Source organism: Phascolarctos cinereus, unplaced genomic scaffold (genome assembly GCF_003287225.1).
Source record: "Phascolarctos cinereus isolate Bilbo 61053 unplaced genomic scaffold, phaCin_HiC Scaffold_2;HRSCAF=192, whole genome shotgun sequence".
Classification (NCBI taxonomy): domain Eukaryota; kingdom Metazoa; phylum Chordata; class Mammalia; order Diprotodontia; family Phascolarctidae; genus Phascolarctos; species Phascolarctos cinereus.
This window is the reverse complement of record NW_027555625.1, coordinates 208,624,821-208,644,069: the sequence shown is the minus strand read 5'-3', so window position 1 is coordinate 208,644,069 and position 19,249 is coordinate 208,624,821. Positions and strand designations below refer to the sequence as shown.

At 35.9% G+C, this 19,249-nt stretch overlaps 1 protein-coding gene across 2 annotated transcripts in view; it reads right to left on the bottom strand.

Annotated features, from left to right (window-relative positions):
* The window catches only part of FEZ2 (fasciculation and elongation protein zeta 2), a 54,086-nt gene that overhangs the window by 22,497 nt on the left and 12,340 nt on the right, over nucleotides 1-19,249 (bottom strand). For both annotated transcript variants that reach the window (XM_020992697.2, XM_020992698.2), the window contains exons 3-5: nucleotides 12,395-12,511; nucleotides 6,784-6,925; nucleotides 5,436-5,704 (exon numbers count right to left, since the gene is read on the bottom strand). In XM_020992697.2, the coding sequence (XP_020848356.1) occupies nucleotides 5,436-5,704; nucleotides 6,784-6,925; nucleotides 12,395-12,511 (528 nt within the window). The remainder of the gene's footprint in view (nucleotides 1-5,435; nucleotides 5,705-6,783; nucleotides 6,926-12,394; nucleotides 12,512-19,249) is intronic.

Sequence of the window (19,249 nt, the reverse complement as noted above, 5' to 3'; positions counted from 1 at the left end):
TCCACATTTTGGTTGGGCTATGGCAAAGTCTAGTGTTATCATTATCTGCAATAATTAGCATAAAATATTGTCAAATAATGCAAAAAGGCCAAAAACAGATCATAAATAGTGCTCTGTGGAAAATGTTTGTATCAAAAAACAAATCTGTACCACTGGCAACAAGAAATTTTGGACCATCTCTTTAAAACATGTAATAATTAACAACAAATTTATATGTCTATGTAAAATCTTCCTAAAATTTAAGATGCACATGTTTTATTAACAAAACTATTTCAAATATGATCAAATGTTCAAAGTATATAGGACCTCAGTTTGGAAATGCCTTTATAACATCCAATTCTATGAAAAGATGTGCTTTCATTTTCCATTTAATAGTCATAACTGATATTGCTTTCCTCATGTGGCTAATTAACTCTAAAGCAACACAGTGAACCAAAAGAGCTCAGGTTCTGGAATAAAAGGAACTGTGTTCAAATCCCACCTCTGCCAATTTCTGTGTGATCCTGAGGCAAGTCCTCAGTTTCAACAGCCCATAAAATAAGGAAACTGAACTACATGACCTTTAAAATCCCTTCCAATTCTAAATCTATGATCCTATAATTCATCTGGTGAGAAGTACTTTATGAAAGATACATTCACAAGTTACTCTCTATTTAAATATTTAATATATTTTAGTAATGTAGAGTACCTATAATTTATATACCAACATACTGATGAATACTTTAATAAAACAATCATATTTTTTCAGATGTATCAGAACTATTGGGAGAATTTAAATCTTTTTTATGGTAATGACTGCTTCTTGCTTTTGATGCTTGGATTGGTAGGTTCTCAGAAAATATTGCTCTAAATAATGAAAATAACAGACATTTATAGCACTTTAAAGTTTACAAAGCATATTATGTACATTTTAGCTTCAGATTACCTATTAAAGTAGGTAATATTATTATTCCCATTTTACAGATGAGAAAAGTCAGACCAAAAGAAGTTAAATGATTTGCCCATGGTCATACAGGCAGTGCCAGAAGTGAAATCTAAACCCAACTCTTTCCATCCAAGGTAAAGATCTCAGACATTCTAGGGCTGAGGTCAGTAAATTTTTTCCTGAAAAGGGTCAGATAATAAAATTTTAGACTCTGCAGGCCAAAAGACAAAATCAAGTATTTTATACAGTTACATAACATGAAAGAAAACAAATTTCCACAAATTTTTATCAACAAAATTAAAAATATGATACTAACAGAGGGCAATTTTTTATAATGCAGGCCTACTAATGAGAAGAATGTTACTGTTTTTGGGGGGGAATAACATTTCACTTAATTGAGGTTCAAAGTTAGTATTCTCTATCATCAAAATAGACTGCAAATATTCATCTGTTAATGCTATTGTGTAACAAGATTTTACCCATTTTATCTTTGAAAATGTTTTTTCACACAGATAGGTACTGCCAAATATTGATATCAATGCACAAGCATGATTTTAATTGAGCATATTCATCTCTTAGAAGGCATTTATAGAATTCTAGTAGATTTTTTTCTTGAGATTTGCCTTTTAGCATATTGACATTAAAGATTAATCACTTCCAATTGAAGATAAGGTTGAAGCTCCTCAATAGCACAGTTAAATGAATTTTGAAATGTGGACATTTCTTTTGCACTTACATCAAGATTCAAAAAGTGCTGCTGGAACTAGTTTGAGCTGAGAAAAGATATCTACTGCAAATTTGTATGGAAATGGAGATCTCACTTCTTGTTTTAATTTTTGACATCACAAGAACTGTATAAAGTAGCTGGACATTAGCTATGATTCAATTGTTAATTTTCATCAGTTTACTACAGTATCAATTTCCCATAAAAGTGCTGTTTTGCCTTATCATTTTAGGTTGAATTCATTAAGAAATAACATCAAATATAGAAGAAAAGCTAATTTCCAAAGTCATTTAGTAACCAGGATTTTTTCTGAGAAGAAAAGCTAATTTTCAAAGTCATTTAGTAACCAGGGTTTTTTCTGTTGTCACATCTTCCAACATACGGATGGGAGACAACCTCACTATAAGGCATTATTTTGTTCTACCCAAATCAAATTTTTTTTTATAATCAACATACAATACACATGATCAGAAAGATATGGTACATGATTAAAAGTTTCTTAGTGAAAGACTGATTTTTTTCTGCTCATATCCACCTCAAGCATGCTCTTGATTTGAATATAGATGATTCTGTAAAGGTTTTGTGTGAGTAGAAGAACAGACTTATGGGTTAGCTGTGACTGATGTGCTCTTGGGTGAGAGGACCCAGGTTCAAATCTCACCACTGATACTACCTTTTGTGACCTTGCCAAGTCACTTAACTCCCTTGGTCCTCAGTTTCTTGAGGTAGTTCAGCACCCCTGGACTAAACAAAGACATAACTTATAAACAAAACAGCACAAGCTACTCTATGAGGCATTATCATGGGAAGGTACTTGAAATTGTTTTTTCATTACAATGATTGTTATTCATAATCTTAAGAAAATAAATACAGATCCCAATAGTGTGAGGAAAAAAATCCAAAGTTAAAAGAAAAATATGACTATTGTTAATGAAACATAATAGCAAATAATAAAGGAAATATGAATACTATTTGAAACTATCCTAAGAAATACTAAATACAAGCTCCAATAGTACAAAATCATCATGCAGTTTTGATGTGGATAAGTATCAGCATTTCTGAGAAAATACTATACTTATAAAAAAGGTAACTCATTTTCTAGAACCAGCTATGCAAATAGCAACTTCAATTCACAAAAAAAAAATAGCCGAGTTTAATAAACCACCTATTACTATTTCTGGAATCACAGGTTTCAAGTACAAACCATACACTTCACATTTAATATATGAGAAAAACGTAAGAAGTAAGCACTAATATCTACGCCATGTCCTTACACCTGACCAGAGGTTTCGACACTAACAGCAAAGCATGATTTTAAAGAGCAATTTCACAAGACTGAATCACCTAAGAAGTTCACAATCATTCTAAGACTGTTTCACCACAGAAAACCAAATCACAATTAGTGTTCCTTTATCAAATCAACTTCTTAGCATAAATGGCATGAAGCAGAGTTACCTAATGGCTCCAATTTTAACCAATCCTTGATATACCACGATGCTGAAATCCACAAGATGTCTAGGAATTGATCTAAGGACAAAATTTTGTTTCTTTGAAAAGCATTCTTATTTGCCTTGCCTCATCTTAAAAAAAAAGCCATTCCTACATTATTTACCATATTTTTAAAAATGAAAAGTAAATTTTATCCTGTAACAGAGAAGGTTATTTGAAGGAAGAAATTTTTAAACTATGTGTGGTATGAATATAAAGTAACAAGTGATTTGTTTCTTTCAATATATAACAAAAGATATAGCCAAATTTCCAAAGTAGTATTTTTCTTCAATGTAGTCATGGGGAAAAGGTGCAGTGCAACAGAAGGGAAGTGGGGGCTAAACCCTTGTATTAACAGTACTATCATTGCTCAAAATATTTTTGGAACTCCTCTTTTGGAAATGCCTTCAGTGCCAGTTTATGAGTCACACAAGAAAAATCAGTCCCAGGTCCTGTCTTCCTGTCTCTGTCTAAATGTGTCTAGGCATAAAGCTACACTACATGGAAAAACAAACCAATTTAAGATCTGGCATTTAAATCGATGAATCAGCTGATTTAAGTAGAAGTACCTACACTATCACCTCTGTTGATTCAAAAAACTAGAAAACAATTGTATTGTATCCATCTTTGCTAACCACAACCTACTTCCCCATCCATCCTTTCCTATTCTTACATAGCTATATTCTTTACAGATAAAGTTGTGGGTATGTACACATTCTGAAGGAATCTAGAAAATAAATCATTTCTGTAAGAAAGCAAGAAAGCTAGACATGTTAAATAACATTCCCCCTTTAAATATACAAACTGTGCTGCAAGATTTACTTTGTCAATTTCTATTTTTACTTGAAAATATCCCTGCAATAGAGACCACCTTGTACTGAGACCAATAATAGCACAGTATTTTAGGTGATGTGATGCTTTTGTTTGGATTAACATCTCTGTGGCAGCACAGAAATTCAAGAATTGCATTCTCTCTCCAGGACTCACTCAACTTTAGTCTAGGCAATGATATGCATTTGTCTACCACAATACTTCCTACCTAAACTAATTGAGTCTCAGAACATTTGTGGGACTGGGAACATAGCAATGGAACCCATAAATACAAATCTAGATTATCCTGGGGGTATATGAAATATTCTCAAGATGAAAGGTCAGGAAAATTTGTTCATGAAACAAAGGAAAATATAATGTGCACGAAATAAAGGGAAAAAAAGCCTATTTTCATACTCCCAAAACTGATATACAGAAGAAGCATTTTTGGATACAGACATAATTTCTCAGTTATTGTTCTACAGGAGAAGTATGGGAAAATATTGCCAGCACAGAAATTTTCTAATGGAACCCTATTCACACCACATGAAACACCAAATATCTATAGAACAGAGTTTGAGAAATGCTGGTTTAGTAACTGCACTTGAGGAAAGGAACCCCTCCTAATTTAGATGGATCTATAATTTACATTGCAGCAACTGTTTAACTATTTTATAACTTTATCTTTGCCTTTTATTCTAAAGTCACACTCAACAATGAAATAAAAAGGCCAGTTCACTTTAGAAGAGCTGGTCCTCAAGCAAGCATTTTTTTTACTCTCAAAGCAAAGTTCATTCTTCTTGACATACAGCAGACAATGCTAGTGAGTGTGTAGGAGTACCTCAAAACGGTTCCAGGAGTAGACACAGTCAAAGTGGAGCAGGGTATGGATAATAAGAACAACTACTTATGGAAAGACAGATTGCAGTCTCATCTAAGGAAACTGCAGGACTGCTCCAGAAACACAAAAGAGCTAGGAATAGGGCTCAGGTGTTAATGGTGCCAGCAACTCTCAACCTTTTTCCACTGTGAGAGAACTAAACTGATTTACCAAGTGTTTTATATGGGATCTCTTCAAGTGAAATCATTTCCACTAGCAAATGCTGCCTCATAATACATTTTAAGTATAAAGACTAACTGAAATTATGAAACAATTGTCCATTTTTTAGATTTTAAAAAATGTGCTACCTCCCTAATGATGCTTCTTGGACTCTCCTTCCTTCTCACCACTCTCACTCATTCCTATCTTACTTCTCTATGTTGGGTTCTCCAGTTCGTCTCCTCACTAAGAAAAAAGGGTTTTGCACCAGCTATGGCATCCCTCTGTGACAGCTGGTTTTATTTTTTGTTTCAAAGTAACAAACTCCTTCATATTTATTACTTATAATGCTCCTGTGGTTTCAGAGTGTCATGAAGTATTACTGACTTCATCCATATGTAGTCAGATAAATATCCCTTATGAATTTGAGGGCCAAACATCTCACTTACTGTTCCAGGCATATGACTTTTCTCATTCTTGCCATTCTGTGGGCTGCTATTTTTCAGCTTCTTTTTCTTTTTTGTTGTTTCTTTATGTTCCTTCTGTTTGTTTTGAACTTCAATAAGGACAGAAATGAAGCTGTTTTTCACTTCCTTTTCAAACTCTAGCTCATCTCGAAGAGCCAACTGCTGAACCAACTCTTCAGAGTAATCCTTGATGGCAGTCTCAATTTCTTCTAGTAGTTCATTTAATTCACTCACTGAGAGTCTTTTTACCCCTGTAACCAACCACAAAGTACAGCACAATAAGATAAAATGATTTCCAAAGAAAACCATACTGGGTTTTATGCCAAAAAGCAAAAGTGATTACCAACAATTAAAATAACTGCTCATTTTTCTGGGGGAAAGGGGCACTTCTTTAAATTTCTGGTTGGCAGTCTTCAGCAAAAGCCACATGGCTTGTCAGACAAGTAAGCAGATACATATAAAAAATTAGTTACATGTCCAAGCCAATTTTTCCCATGCCTGGTAGCTCAGTTGAGAAGTACAAAAAGAGGAGGGAGCTGAGGAAAATACCAGTTTGCAAGAAACTACAAGTTATTCAGCAGAAGCCAGTTTTAGGGGAATAAACACTAATTGACTACATGTACCCAGAAATCCTCAATTCCCCAAGAGTGTTTTTTTAAGGACAGAAGGATAAAAGAAATCACTTAAACTCCTATATGAAAGAAGCCCAATTACATGCTTTTTTCTCTACAATTCCAACAGCCATCACATCTCCCCAATACACAACAGGCAGAGAAGAAATGACAATAAAAATGATTTACCAAACCTGAGTCAAACTAGAGCAGCTAGAAGAATGCAGTCACTCCACTGCATCACAGTTCATCTGCATGTTGGAGTCATACTCAGAAACAATGATCCCACTACTCAGCAAGATATTAAGAAAATCCAAAGAAAATTATCTATGAAATTTTTTAGTCCTGTATTCCTCAAAATATACCTCTGTCCAAGAAACCAAACAGCCAAGAAGAGAGCTAAGGTTCTCAACACTGTCTACTCCATTTGGAAGGTCAGATATATAGAAATAATTAGTTGAGGTTCTGGGTAATCAGCACCTAAATAATCTCAAGCTGGTTATACATGTTTAGAACCTATTCAGATTAATAAGTTATTAAATTATATTATGTCACTATTTTATGTATTCTTAACTATTCCAACTATGATTCTAAAATATCCCAGGAGTAATGACAGGACAGCACTTTTAAAGATAGAAGAGATCATAGATCAAATCTATACAAACTATTTGACAGGGGAAAAACAGTTCAAAGATATAAATTTAAGTAAGGTTTCTTACTCTCCTCATAACTGCTTGTACTAGATCTCTTAAGGGTTTGAATTTCCTGGGAAAGCATGGAGAGACGGTCTGACTGTGTTGGGGTTTCATCATCTTCTGGATCAGGTGATTCTTGCATCATTTCTTCTATTTCTTCAATAACCTTCATAAAAGATTTTTTAAATTAATATTTACTATTATTTTCATGTTATTACTAAAGATATTTAATTAAAAGATGCATTATTAACTGTAAAGTAAGAAAAAATTCCTATAACATGTACTTAAAGAGAGATTAAGGTGTAAACTCTTTGTTATCCAACACAGTGACTGATATACAATGTTATGGTTAATCATATATTCTGACCGAGAATACAAAACATATAGGAAACTCAAAAATATAAGACTAACAGCCATTGTCCAAAGGAAAACTGGTCAAAAGATGGGGGGAAAAACAGCTCTCAAAAGAACTGCCAAGTAGTAATAACCGTGCAACCTAGTCAAGTCACCGAGCTCTGAGCAGTCACAGTGCTCCAAGGAGTTTTCTAAGACCACAAGGTGATGGAAGAACAGATGTATTGGTAGCAGGAATTTCCTCACTGGGAGTTCCCTGTACCAATGAAATTATAGGCCTAATTACCCTCACCCAAATCATTAAAAAATGAAACTCAAATCAAAATAACTCTGTGGTTTCATCTCAAACTAGCAAAATTATTAAGAAGAATAGCTAGCACTTACATATGACTTTAAGGCTTACAAAGCACTTCATGTATGTTATCTAACTTGATCCTCACAACTCTGTGAGGTAGGTGCTGTTATTGGCCCAGTTTACAGATGAAGAAACTGAGGGTGAGAGAGGTAGTAACTGCCCAGAGCCAAACAGCTAATATGTCTGAAACAGGATTTGAACTCAGCTCTCCCTTACTCCAAAAATCAATTATTTGCTATTATATTTTAAGGTATGCATGATGCTCCCAACATGATCACTTCTGCTCAAACTCTTAATATAATATTTTTGTCCTGCAGTCTACCACTGAGGCAAGACATAAGAACTTAGAAAAATGTCAAAAGAGAGCCACAAAAGTAATACAGATGTTAGAAAATGACATTTGGGGAGAGGATTATGGGAAGATGGCAGAGTACATCAGGAAATCCCAAACTCTCTCAAGATTTTTTAGTGGCTGGAGCAAACACAGAGCAGTAGGGGTGCAAAAGGGGTACTCCTAGGACAATCTAGAAGATTCAAAGAATTGGTCCCAGTGAATAATAAACACCTCTAGGCTAGGGACCACTTAAACAGTAAGAGGCAAGCCCTGGGGTTAGCTGGGTAGGAAAGCTGCCTCAGCCTCAGGCACAGGAACTTTTACCCCTGGGGAAGTGAGGGAAAGATGCTGAAAAGGAACACAAGACCCAGTTGTGCTGGAGAAGCTACTAGGGAGAGAAAGAATCAGCACATGCCTACTGAGTGCAGAAGCAGTGGGGCCAGGATGCCCTGGCTATGGGCACTTAAAAGAGGCTGGAGGTCTTGGTCTGGATTCAAGGTCAGAGAGGAGAACTGAAGGAGGATCTGAGGCCAGAGGCACCATCCTCCATACCTCAGGACTAGAAGTGATTATAAAATTAAGCTATTAAAAAAATGCACAGACAAAGGATAAAGAATCCAACCATAAAGAATTATTATGAGAATAGAAAAGACTGGGGTTAGTCTTCAGAGGAGGTTAGTGAAGCAAAGAAACTCTCTTCCACCAATGTCAAATGTTCACCTGCCCAAAAAGAATTTATAGAAGAACTTTAGAAAGACTTTGAAAGTCAAATGAAAGAGACTGAGGAAAAACTAAAAAACTAAAAAAAAAATCCAAGAAAAACAAGAAGATTATGAAAAGAAAGTCAACCAATTAGAAAAGGAGATCTAGAATTTTAAACAAGAAAATGACTCCTTGAAAATCAGAACTGGGCAAGGGGTAGCCAGCAAAGTTATAAGAGATCAAGAAATGATAAAACAAAATATAAAGAATGAAAAAATAGAAGAGAATGTGAAACATCTCATAAGAAAAACAACTGATCTGGAGAACAGATCAAGAAGAGAAAACATAAGACTACCTGAAAGCTATGACCAAAAAAAAGAATCTTGATACAATAATACAAGAAATAATTAAAGAAAACTGTCCTGAAGCATTAGAACAAGAGGTAAATCAAAATAGAAAAAATCCACCAAGCACCACTAGAAAGAGATCCTATGAGGAAAACCCACAGGAATATTATAGTCAAATTCCTAAACCCCTAGCTCAAGGATAAAATATTATGAGCAAGAAGGAAAAAAAAAATTTACAAATGTTGAGGTTCAGGGGTGCTGGTACCCCAAAATATCAAGAGCAAAAGAGGCAGGTCCTGCCTGAATGAATTTGACCCAAGCCTTCTTTCAGCGAAAGACAAGGTTTATTAAAGATCCACCATATTCGCCATTCTCTTAAGGAATCTGAGCATTTGTATCGCTAATGCAAGAGGGCCAGATTTTAAAGAATCTGAGCACCTCAAAGGAGACAAGATGGATCTTATATACAGAAAGATTGTGGGAGGGACCTAGGAGTGGTCAAGTAGTTTGGGGTGACTGAAGGAGGGGTCTATGAGAAGGGGCATCAAGAATGAGGTCTAGACAGGATTAAAGGTAGGAAGTAGCTGGGGGCCAACAGAGGTAACAGACAATAGAGGGCTAGGTTAGATTAAGGGTAACAGAGAATTGGTAGATTGGGTGCAGGTTAAAAGGAAAAGCCACTTAATAGGATTATAGCCTCAGCTGAACCCTAGAGACTTCCTTGATCAAGTGGGAGAGTTCAAGGAGGGTGTTTCCAAACCCTGTACCCCGTCATTCCCCCCTCAAACAAATTAGATCCAAATTCTTTTGGGGTAAGGGACAAAGGTCTCGGCTTGGGCCCATACCCTGTCACATATGGCGGTACCACAATTAGAATCACATAAGACCTAGTAGTGGCAACACTAAAAGACTGCAGATCTTAGAACACTATCTATCCAAGAGCAAAAGAGCTGGGCTTCTGGCCAAAAATATCACACCTTGCAAAAATAAGCACAATTCTGAAGGAAAAAAATGGACATTTAATGAATTGTCAGACTTTCAGGATTTTGTTAAAAAAAAAACCAAACCTGAACTTCATAGAAGATTTGACATACCTGAGCCAAGAGAAACATAAGGTACATAGTAAAGACCAATTACAAGTGACTCAACGAGGACAGACTATTTACCTTTCATATATATAAAATGTAAAACGTATGTTTAAGATTGTTATTAGTAACTAGGTAGTTCATAAGAAAAATTGGGGTAGACCTAAGCATGATATGACTTCAAAAAGTAAAACCATTTAGGAACAGCTAAAAAGAGTAATTATCTTATACAAATGAGGTGCGAGAAGAACCCATACAGAGGAATTAGATGGGGGAGGAGGACTGTTACTTCTAGAAATCTATTTTCATCAGGACGAAATACATATACATTTAGAAGAGTATAAAAGTTTTCTAAATTTAGAAAGAAATACTAAAGGGGGACAAGTGTACAGCAGAGAACAAAAGAAAACTTACATGGAAGCAAAGAAAAGATGGACAACTTTCACCACAATGTATAGTATTTAATATACAGGCTTCCTTAAAATGGAAATTTATTGCTCTATAATTTGAATCCTCTTTTACATTCTGCTGTGCACATGACATTTTTTCTTTTCTTATTTTATATATATTTTAATATTTAAGTTTGTAATATATCTCTTTTTCTTTTCTTATTATGTATTTAAGTTTTAGTATTCAAATCTAAAATAAAAAAAGAAAATAATATTTGTGTAGAAAGGCTATTCAAGGAATTGTAATTATTTAAATGAGGGAGGTAAAAGAAGAAATCTACAGCAAGATTTAATGTTCTCCAATTTTATGAAGGTTAAAATATAAAATATTATCATCTACCTCCATTAAGGGACAAAATAGGAAAAAATTAATTTAATTTGAAACAAAAGGAATTACATTAATTAGACAAAGAAATTTTGCTATGATAAGCATTGCTAAGTATTCAAACAGGTTACTTTAAAAGGGGTGTGGAAAGCTGTTCTAAAAATCTTAAAATTAAGGTGAATGGTGAGATGGTTTAAAATTTACTTGCAAAAAAAGACTACAAAATTTAAGGTCATAATTAGTTCTGTAATCCTTATTAGTTTTCCAGAAAGCCATTTCAGGTAAGATTAGATAAATACATTTCTTTAATCAATTACTTTTTATCAATTATTTTGCTTTTATTATTCACTTTCTTTTCAGGTCTGGACCTACATCTATTATCAGTGTGTGCAAGAATAACCTAGAAGAAGAAAAACATCTAACTATTATACTTCCTACTTTCCTCTAAGAAGTTCCCAAAGTGGGCGATATCACCCCCTAAGGGGCACTGAAATGATTGAGAGGGTGGTAGTAGCCTCAGGTGCAGGGGGAGGGGGGCAATGAATAAAAAATAAGGCAAAGTTGGAAGCATAAGGAAAGAACAGAAGAGAAAAAAATTTTGAAAAACCATTCATATATGTTTCATCTGTTGTGCAACAAAGTTAAAGTAATAGTGATTGCATTATTTTCCAAATAAACACACAAAATGCAAGTTATAACCAATCAGTGGTCAAGTCCACTGACAAGTCTTAACAACCAAGTGTTGGCAGATGAGCGTGTCATTCATTGTCCAGAAGTCCAGCATGCATCAGCAGGAATATGTGCATGTCATGACTTGTTTACAATACGATACTATATAGTTATATGATGCAATACTGCATCATCAAAATTTCAATATAGGAAAATAAAGAACAAATTTACAATAAATTATTAAATTTAAGATGTGTCATTTAAAAAATATACTTTATATATTTTTTTGAAATGATGCAAATTTCCAAAAAAACTGTTAAAAGGTTAAAGAAAATAGAGTTCCAGACAGGCACTGAATAATTTTTTTGTTTTTAAAGGGCACATTAGGCCAAATAAGTTCGGGAACCTCTGATCTAATATTTCCTTACCTCTGTCATAGTCCAGCCCCTCAATAACCTCTGCAATTTGGCCTAAAATGCAGAATAGTAGAATTCATACGCTCAGTAACCATGGCAAATATGGTTTCAGGAAAAAGCCTTTGCACTATATTCTGATACACAACAGGAGTGGGAAGAATATGTAGAAAATGAAAAAGCTTTGTCCAGCTGGCTCACAATGCAAGCCGAACTGGCATTCTGTAACATTCCACAGAAAACGTTCACTTCTTTCAAAAGCATTGAGTCTATATTTCTGACTCATGATGATGAATTTTATCCAAAGTTTAATCAAACTGAATATTCATTGTAGGTTTATTGTAGTTTATCTACTTTTCAGTAAAACTAAGCAGTACTCATAATCTAGGATCCTAGTGTCAGTGCCAAGAATACTATAAAATTAGACCTTCAATATGAAAGATCCCACATAACACATATTTTCCTGATTCTACCTTGGGAAATAAGCACATTTAAAAATATATGAAAATAACTGAAGTCCAACAACTGATTTCCTAAAGAATTCATTGAAAATCATTTTCAATCTTTACTTTGACTTTCATTGATAAATATTTTCTTCATACCTGATCTGCTGTGAAAAGTGGTTCATCACTGATGCAGGAGACTATAATCGAATGCATATCCAGTTGTTCCCTCAACTCTTCATCATCTGAGGTATCAAGAATCAAATTGTCATTTATCTAAAAATAACAACACAAAATAAAAAAGGTGTTATGATTTTTTATAAAAAACAAAATCTTATAGGGAAGATGTAGGAGAATGAGCCAGGAAGGAAAACATTTTCCCAGCAATTCTTCATTCAGAGGCAGGAACATATGAAACAAAGTTGAATTGATTCAGAGGGAGCATTAGCCTATACATTGTTTTTGTACTTCAACATGAAGAAAACACATACTAAATCGTTGATTTGAACTCCAAAAGGAAATAAGACAAAGAAAAACAATTGACTACTACTAATGGGGAAAAAGAAATATGTTGTGACTAATACAATAATAAGAGAAGAGTTCAAAGATAGACAGTTACAGTTATTTTGTGTAGGAAGTATATAGAGAGTATGAAACTAAATACTTGTAAATTCAAGTCACTATACAAGTATTAATTCAAAGGAAATAGACTCAACAAGCCAAGACTATATGTCTCCATCTTGTTGCTTTGGGACTTCCTCAGCCTTTTCGGATGAGCCTTTCCCCTCTCAGGAAAGGATTTCTCTAAATGTCAACAAGTCTCACAATGAACATTACTGAAATTAACAGCAGCATTTACCATTAATCATCTAATACAAAGGTATCAAACACATTACCCACAATACTTTCAGTGCACATCTGGAACCAGATTAAAATGCAAATAGGAAATATTTAACAAAATAAACTAAAACACAATAAAACAAAGATAACATAAGTTCCTCTTTTCCCCCTCATGCCTCTCTCCCAGTCCTTATTTTTTTTTACTAAATGTATGAATCAAAAACTTTCAAAACTGACTAAAGTTGGATTGTACATAATTCTACTATAAGTGAGTCAGCTAACCACCATTAGTGGAACGATCCAGACACTATCTGTATTCTCCCCAACTTGACGTTTTTTATTCAATTCCATTCCTATCTCATGATCATTTCTTGTACATAGGGTCCTCATGAATGCTCGATTCATTTTGTGACGAATCTGTAAGTTCTCATACAGAAGTACTAACAATATACCAAAATCTGTTCTAGAATGGAATCCAAAACTTAAATCAGCCACAAAACTAGTCTGGCCTTAAAGGCAATACTTAAAAGGAAAATATCTATTTGACAATTATAGTAACCCACAGTTTAATCAAACAAACCAAATATTACCTATATCACATGTTGTTGTTACCATTGTCCAGTCATGCCTGACTCCTCGTGACTTCTTCTGGAGTCACGAACCTCTAATACCCCTCTTATATCCTATCCATTTTCTCTCCTGTAGTGGCAATAAGGAATGGAATATCATAGCACAGGGTGTATGCTAGTCAAAATGCTTTGCAAGCAGTCTATCAACATAAGCATGTTTTTTAGACATCTTTAGTACTTAAAGATAGTAAATAACTTAACTCTGATGCCAAAATTTCCTAAAAGTGGTGACACCAACAATCAGAATCATTTCCATTATGAACAAAGCATCAGAAATAATGATCCCATATCACATTCCCAGAGAATGAGTGAAGTGGCTCCCTCTCCCTTATTCCACACAAGGTTGGAATATTCTAATTTCTGGAATTCTTTCCAGGCTTTGCAAGGTAACCCTGGCTGTTATGGGTGTCATTATTCAGCATAAATGTTCCTTCATAATTGCCAAGCATTTCCATTATCAAATCCTGTGCCAGAATTATAGCGAGAACTGGTAATGTTGTTTCCCTGAATGAAATTTAAGAGCCACCAAACGGAAAAAATGTACTCATGTAAATGCCTGGAATGTACCAGTTGTCTTGCTCTAGAAACAACCCATCATTTTATAATACACCATCTTGAATTTTAATTATGTAAAAATTGAAACTGAAATTCAATATGCCTTGGCTTTTCCAAATGACTTTTCTCACTTTAGAAAATCAAAAGTCCTTCAATGACAGGGAGTCAAATTATATACTTTTCTTTCCCATAAATATTACAACCCTAAAGGTTAGCTAGAAGTCAACATTATAGCTTCTTTCAAAAATCAATTAATATGACTGAGTTTAACAATAACAATTGCCTAGATGCCAATGGCAATTAAAATTCCTCAGGCCACTAAGTTATTTGGCTGAATCAGACAAGAGACAGAGAGATTATGGGAGCTGAAGAGCTTAAGGATCAGAGAGACAAGGGTGTTCAAAGCAAGGTGAGGGTGGAATAGATAAAGAGTTTATGAGCCAAGTACTAAAATTATTAGCGTATGGGGAAGAAGGAAGACTGATGTCTGCAAATGACGCAGGATGGAATAAATTGTGAAGAAGAGAGGTGGTTGTTGAGTGATAGTGACAAAGAAAGTGTTTGAAAATGGCAATAAGGAACAAGAAATACGTCAACTTTTCCTCCTGGCCCTCTCTGTCTAATCTTGTTCAGTCATTTCTTAGTTGTATCTGACTCTTCATGACTCCTTTTTGGGTTTTCTTGGCAAAGATACTGGAGTGGTTTGCCATTTCCTTCTGCAGCTCATTTTACAGATGAAGAAACTGAGGCAAACAGGGTTAAGTAACTTGCCAGGATCACACAATTAGTGTCTGAGGCTGAATTTGAATTCAGGTCTTCCTGACTCCAGGCCCAGCACTCTACCCACTTTGTACCTAGCTGCCCCCACTTTGTCCACAGCTGTAGGGAAAAAAAATCAGTAATAGCCAGCCTTAAACAGGCTACCAAGACATGTGATGACTTGAGAAGAAAGGCAGGTTTCAGGGAGTACATGTATATATGTACATATGCATACATATACATAAATGTACATAAGTCATCTGCATAAAGTTGACAGATAAATCCATGGGAGTTTATGAGGTTGCCAAGAGCATGAAAGAAGAAAAGAGGGCCTAGGATAGAATCTTGGCGAATGTGTATGACAAGACAGCAAAGGAACCTGAAGAGCAGTCAGACAATTAGGAGAAGAACCAATGGAGAAGAGGGTCCTTAAACTCCAGAGGAGAAAGTATCCAGGAAAAGGTGATCAACAGTGCCAGTGAAGCACAAGTTTATTTTCCTTGAATTAATATTTGTATAGTGACTTGAGTTTACAAGTATCTAGTTTCAAACTCTCTATGCCAGTGAAGAAAGCTGGAGAAGTGCCAGTCTTCATCAGGAAGGATGAAGACTGAGAAAAGATCTTCAGATTTGGCAATTAAGAGCAGTTGCAGTTGAACAATAAGGTCAGAAGAGAGACTGCAAAGAGTTGAGTGAGAATAGGCAGTTTTTCAAGAGTTTGGCTGAGAAATGAAGGAGAGATATAGGATGGTAGAGCTTGAGGGAATGGCAGAGTTTACTAAAGTGTTTTGTTTTGTTTTAAATGATAAGATTTCATCATGTTTGAAGGCTGTAGGGAAGAAACAGAAAGAGAAAGAGAGAGAGAGTATGCATATGTGTATGAGAGAGAGAGAGAGAAAGAGACTGAGCAAACAATCTGCTAGTGAGGATAAGAGTGGCTGAGATGAAGGGCACATTATCAAGCCTGTTAGCCTTGAAGAATAGATAATGAACATCTCTTTGTCAGGGTCTGGGGGAAAATAAGAGAGAGAGGGAGATGATGTCAAGGAATTTTGAAATAAAGAGAATGGGGGAATGCAGGAGGTCATATTTAATGACCTCAATATTCTCAATAAAGAAGTAAGGTGCCCAGTTGAGAGAGGGAGTAGAAGGTATGATAAGCTTTGGAATAGCTTGTGTGGAGCAAGATAGGGAATCAATTAGGGAGAAATAAAAGGACCAGCTTGCTACACCAGAGAGCCCAGCTGAGATTGAATAACATGAATTTGTAATGTACCCTGTCCGCCTGATTATGAGATTTCTTCCAGCTGCATTTAGTAGCTTGTAAGTAGGAGTAGAGAGGGTAGATTGTGGGTCTCATTTAGGACTAAGGTTTGCCAAAAGGTAAGTTGTCAACAGGGCAGGAGGGCAAGAAATTCAAAAATAGAGTATAAAGTAGAAATAATCTCAACTACTTGAGATTAGAAAGGGAGGAAAGTGAATTTATTCCAGGGATAATGAATTACCCATAAAAGTACTGGGGGTTAGAGGTGGGGAGAAAGGAAGGAGAGAACAAGCATTTATATAGCACCTACTATGTGCCAGGCACTTTTCTAAGTGCTTTACAAATACTATTTCATTTGATTCACATGACACCTCTGCAAGGTAGATGCTATTTTCTCTACTTTACAGCTGAGGAAACTGAGGCAAATAGATTTAGTAACTTACTTAGGGACACACAGCTAGTTAGTGCTGAGACTGGATTTTAACTCAGGTCTTCCTGATTCCAGGCCCTGTGCTCTATCCGCTGTGGCACTCTAGTTCTTTTCAAGCTGCCAAGGGACAGCTTGCAAGGGTGCAGCAGGACAAAGCCAAAGACAGAACTCTCTCTTCTAGCAGAGAGATAGAGATAGATATACTACAACTTATGAAGGGACTCAAGTGAGCAGATTAGGAAAGGTGGTTAGACTACCAGCCAGGGCAGTTGGCACATGCATCTCAACAAGACCTACTTCCCTATCATGGAGGGGTGGATGAACTGAAGGTCTCAATGGGAATAGCTTTAGGAGGGGTGATCCATAGGGAGAGCTGGGATGACAAGTGGTTATGGTCAGATAGAGAAATGACAGCTTTTTAATTAAGGAAACAGATGAGGTAGAGTAAAGGAGTAAATCATAGGACTTAAAGAGGCTAAGGCATTAGGAGGTTAGCAAATCTGAGGGAGCATTTATAGGAATATTAAACTCCCCTAGTATGAGGACAAAGTTGGGGAAGAGAGTAAGGTGGTGAACTCTGAAAAATGTGGGAGAATGACCTGGAGGGTCAGTATACTAAAACCACCACAAATTAGATTGAATGAAAAATTTTGATTGAGTGGACTTGGAAGAAAGAAGGGCTGCTGGAAGTTGACTTCAAAGGAAGTGACAGTGATGACCAAGGAGTATTTCAACTCCCCACTTAGGATCAGTATTATGTCAGGGGAGGAGAGAGGGTACAGCCATTGCTTAAGAGGATATCCAGAGATTAAAAGTTGTCAACTGGAGAATGGTTGAACAAACTATAGTATAAGGAATTTAACAGAATATCTTAAGAAACAAAGCATCAAGAGTTCAGAGAAACAGGAGAAAAACTGGTGAGAGTGAAGTCAGCAGAACCATGAAAACAACATATATAAAGAATAATGCAATGTAAACAAACAAACAAAAAAAGAGTAAGATGAAGCTGAATGCTGTGTAATTTTGCCTGATTTTGGAGCCAAAAAAGAGATGACAAAGTACACTTCCCACCTTTTGATGGCAGGACCAAGGAATTATGGATGTAAACCATATTCTGGGGCAGCCAGGTGGCACAATGGATAGAGCTCTGGCCTTGGAATCAGGAGTACCTGAGTTTAAATCCAGCCTCAGACCCTTGACACTTAACTAGCTGTGTGACCCTGGGCAAGTCACTTAACCCCAACGGCTTCACCAAAAAAAAAAACAAACAAAAACATATATATTGTGTGAGACACCACTGCTTTTGTTCTCTTCCTTTCTTAGTGAGTCACTCTCTGTGCTAGGTGCTAAAGATACAAATACAAAATAACTCCTCCTCTCAAGGAGTTTACATTCAAATGGAGAATAAAACATGCACACGTTTAAATATATAGAGGATAAATAAAAGGTAATAAAATACAGGGCAGTTAATGAAAGAGGGCACCAGCAGTAAGGAGCATCAGTAAAGGCTTTACGTAAGAAATAATGCTTGAGCTGTATCTTGAAAGAGAAGGACTCTATGAAGCAGAGCTAAGGAAAAAGTACATGCAAGCATGGAGGATGGCCAGTGCAAAAGGCATGGAGACAAGAGGTAAATGAGGATATGCCTCCCTACTAACAAGAGGGAGGTATATTTCCTTCCCTCTTCACTAGGGCCAAGATCAGTCACTATAATTACACAGCATTCATTTTTATATTACTGTTCTTTTTGTTGGCATTATTACAGTTATTATATATGTTATTTTCCTGGTTCCCACTCAAATCTCTCTTACATACAGCTGCCAAAGTCATTTTCCTTAAGCACAGATCTGATCATGTCAGATCCCTATTCAAACTCCAGAGGCTCCACATTGTCTCTAGTCTACACTATAAATTCCTGTTTGTCTTTCAAAGCCCTTCACAACCTGTGCCCAATCTATATTTCTAACCTCATCATATATCACTTCCCTTTCTGCACTCTATGATTCAGCCAAATGGGCCTTGGTCCTCACATCTTGGACACTATTTCCAATCTCCATGCCTTTACACTGATCTATCCTTTGCACTTTGACTATTCTGATCCTGGAATACATACCTTCCTCACCTCTAACTCAGACAATCACAAAATCATAAAATGTGACAACTGGAAGGGACCTCAGCAGCCACCCATTCCAATACACACAAAAGAAATCCCCACATGACACTTGGTCTTATAGTCTCTATTTGAAGTTCTCCAAGAAGGGGGTACCTAATATTTACTGAGGTAGCCCATTCAACTTTTTAATGGCTCTGATTGTGCAGGTGTTGACAACAAGCTGAAATTGTCCTCCCATTTTCCTCCCACTGTTTCTGGTTCCCCACCTTGGGGTCAAACAGAAGAAATCTAATCCTTCCTCCATATTTGAAGACTACAATCACATACTCCACCCCGCCCAACTCTTCTCTTCTCCAGGAAATTCAGTCCCACAAACATTTAGTAATCACCTGCTATATACAAGGAATTGTGCTAGGCTCTAGCG